The sequence below is a fragment of the Charadrius vociferus genome, unplaced genomic scaffold, assembly GCF_000708025.1.
Source record: "Charadrius vociferus isolate BGI_N301 unplaced genomic scaffold, ASM70802v2 scaffold1096, whole genome shotgun sequence".
In the NCBI taxonomy this organism is placed as follows: Eukaryota; Metazoa; Chordata; class Aves; order Charadriiformes; family Charadriidae; genus Charadrius; species Charadrius vociferus.
This window is the reverse complement of record NW_009649045.1, coordinates 229,451-232,634: the sequence shown is the minus strand read 5'-3', so window position 1 is coordinate 232,634 and position 3,184 is coordinate 229,451. Positions and strand designations below refer to the sequence as shown.

Sequence of the window (3,184 nt, the reverse complement as noted above, 5' to 3'; positions counted from 1 at the left end):
GGTGGGGGGTGGGATACCCCACCAGGGACCAGCCCTGTGCTGGGTGAGGGGTTGATGTTGCCCCAATTCCCGCTTGTTCTGGCAGGGAAGGGGCCGGGACTGATTCTACTGGGAGGTGGCTCACACTAATGGCTTTTTATTCCCCCCTTTGCCGGCCCTGGCTGCCCACAGGCAATGGTAAGTGCCCCCCACCCCGGTCTCCCTGGGGTCTCAGACACATGTCGAGAGGCTCTGAACTGGGAATGCTGTGGGCTGCTGAGCTGGTTCCAGTCCCACCGCCCAGCGGGGTGCTGCTTTGACCCGCTGGCATCACTGGGAGCTGAGCTGTCCCCACTGCCAGCCCGTGCAGCCAGCACTCACCCCTGGCTGGGCTGGGGGTCCGTCCCGGGTGTTTTAAGGCCACTGGGACCCCAAAGGCATGCGGGAGGGACACCCTGTGCTCTGCCGGATCTGGGAACTGTGTTTTTTTCCCACAGTCCCTGGTCCAGTCCAGGAAAGCAGGAATTACGTCCGCGCTGGCCTCGAGCACCTTGAACAATGAGGAGCTGGTAGGTGCTGGGGTTGGCTGGGCTGCAGGGTGGTCATGGTGGGAAGGCCGAGACCCATCTGGTCAGGCCAGCGATGGGGATGTGGGGTCTACACCACATCAGCATCCTCCTCCGGCAATGCCAAAGCAGCAGAGGATGCTCACAGCTGCACCGTTGGTGTTTGTCCTCTGCCCCACTTGCGACACTGTGTGTGGTCCACCTGTGGATGGGGTCTCTGCACCGTGCGGCACGGCTCAGCTGCCGTATGTTGCCGGAGCTTTTCTTCCCCTTTTCTGTTCTCTCCTTCAACAGAAAAACCATGTTTACAAGAAGACCCTGCAAGCCTTAGTGTATCCCATCTCCTGCACAACCCCCCACAACTTTGAGGTGTGGACGGCCACCACCCCCACCTACTGCTACGAGTGCGAGGGGCTGCTCTGGGGCATCGCCCGGCAGGGCATGCGCTGCGCCGAGTGTGGCGTCAAGTGTCACGAGAAGTGCCAGGACCTGCTCAACGCCGATTGCCTGCAGAGTAAGGAGCCATTGCCTGCAGCCTCATCCCTTCTCGCTTAGGAGAGGGAGGAAGGAGAGGCCCTGGGGAGAGCTGGGCTCCTGCCCTCTTATGGAATCGTAGACTGGTTTGGGTTGGAAGGGACCTTAAAGATCATCCAGTTCCAACCGCTGCCCTGGGCAGGGACACCTCCCACCAGCCCAGGTTGCTCCAAGCTCTGTCCATCCTGGCCTTGAACACCTCCAGGGATGGGGCAGCCACAGCTTCTCGGGGCAACCTGCGCCAGGGGATCACCACCCTCAAAGTGAAAAAAAAATTCTTAATATCTATGCTAAATCTCCTGTCTTCCAGTTTGAAGCCATCACCCCTCGTCCTATCACTACATGCCCTTGTAAAAAGTCCCTCTCCAGCTTTCTTGTAGGCCCCCTTCAGATACTGGACACCCTTCAGACACTGGGGGCATGCCTTGTTCATGGGGGAAGTGGTGAGTAGGGCAGATCTGTCCTGGGCAGGGTGTAAACCCCTTCAGGTTTGAGTTCATTCATGTAAGGTGGACCTGGGGAGCTCTTGGCTTTCTCCTGGATGCTGCCTCAGTCTCAGCCATGGCTGTCCTCTCCCAGGGGCAGCAGAGAAGAGCTCCAAGCACGGAGCGGAGGATCGGACCCAGAATATCATCATGGTGCTCAAGGACCGCATGAAGATCCGGGAGCGCAACAAGCCAGAGATATTTGAGCTGATCCAGGAGGTGTTTGGGGTCACCAAGACCACGCACACACAGCAGATGAAGGCAGTGAAGCAGAGTGTCCTGGACGGCACCTCCAAATGGTCGGCCAAGATCAGCATCACGGGTAGGCACCGGTTGTGCCCAGCGCCATGTGGTGTGGGGGACCGTGCGGCTGTCCCCTCGCACAAGGATGCTATATGCTCCAACTCTCTTCCTGCCCCTCATCCTGCAAAGCGGCTTCAGCCCATGGGACTCGGCTGGGGGACACGAGGAGCCCATGGCGGGGGTCCCGGTGTGGCTGTGGCACCGACTCCTCTCTCTCTTGTCTCCACTGGGTCTGCCACGCGTGTGCCTCGTGTGAATGGGCGTGCTTGCCGTGCCGTGCCGTGCCATGCCGTGCTGCAGTCGTTTGTGCCCAGGGCCTGCAGGCGAAGGATAAGACGGGTTCCAGTGACCCCTATGTCACTGTCCAGGTTGGAAAGACAAAAAAAAGGACTAAAACCATCTACGGCAATCTCAACCCGGTCTGGGAGGAGAATTTCCATTTGTAAGTTCGTCCCTGGCTTCCTCCTCCCCTTTCCCGGCCACTCGCGGCCACGCTGGGCTGCGCTGGCTGTCAGCCCATCCCCACGGCATGGTGGGGAGTCAGCTGGGGTCTCCTCCTGCCCCGGTTGAGGATGGAGGGGGGCTGCTGGGGTCACTGGGAGTGCTGGTTTTGGGCCATGGAGGGTTTGGCTCCTGGCAATGGAGGCTGATCCAGGCGCTGCCGGGGCTGCCTGGGCACAGTGCAGAGCTCTGCCGAGCCCACCGGGGAGGGTTGGTGCCCCCACATTTGCTCTCTTCCCCAGTTCCTGCCTGGTGATGGGATGGTCCCTCTTGTTTAGGGAAACGGAGGCTGGGGAGAGGCTGGAAAGGTTTCCCTGCTCATCCCGGGGCTTGCCTCTTCTCGCCTCCCCAGCGAGTGCCATAACTCCTCCGACCGCATCAAAGTCCGCGTCTGGGACGAAGACGATGACATCAAGTCCCGCGTCAAGCAGCGCTTCAAGAGGGAGTCCGATGACTTCTTGGGCCAGACCATCATCGAGGTCCGGACCCTGAGCGGGGAGATGGACGTCTGGTACAACCTCGGTAACCAGCTGCCCCGGCACAGCCCCCTGGGGTTGGGACCCCCGGCCCTGCGCTCCCGGGGGGGTGATGTGCTACCAGCCCTGGCGTGAAGGCTATTTCAGCGTATTAGTATAGAGTTTGCAGTTAAAAATACTTAATATCGATAGCCATTGGCATCAAGTGTTTTTCCAGGGTCATTCAAATCGAGTCATAGAATAGAATCATAGAATCATAGAATTGCTGACTTTGGAAGGGACCTTTAAGATCATCAAGTCCAACCACTAACCTACCCTGACAAAACCACCTCTAAACCAC

At 59.1% G+C, this 3,184-nt stretch overlaps 1 protein-coding gene across 1 annotated transcript in view; it reads left to right on the top strand.

Annotated features, from left to right (window-relative positions):
- The window catches only part of UNC13A (unc-13 homolog A (C. elegans)), a gene marked incomplete at both ends in the record, with an annotated part of 36,084 nt that overhangs the window by 14,521 nt on the left and 18,379 nt on the right, over window positions 1–3,184 (top strand). Inside the window, 6 exons of the mRNA XM_009887937.1 lie at window positions 172–177; window positions 477–548; window positions 840–1,059; window positions 1,659–1,886; window positions 2,168–2,309; window positions 2,721–2,890. Of these exons, the coding sequence (XP_009886239.1) occupies window positions 172–177; window positions 477–548; window positions 840–1,059; window positions 1,659–1,886; window positions 2,168–2,309; window positions 2,721–2,890 (838 nt within the window). The remainder of the gene's footprint in view (window positions 1–171; window positions 178–476; window positions 549–839; window positions 1,060–1,658; window positions 1,887–2,167; window positions 2,310–2,720; window positions 2,891–3,184) is intronic.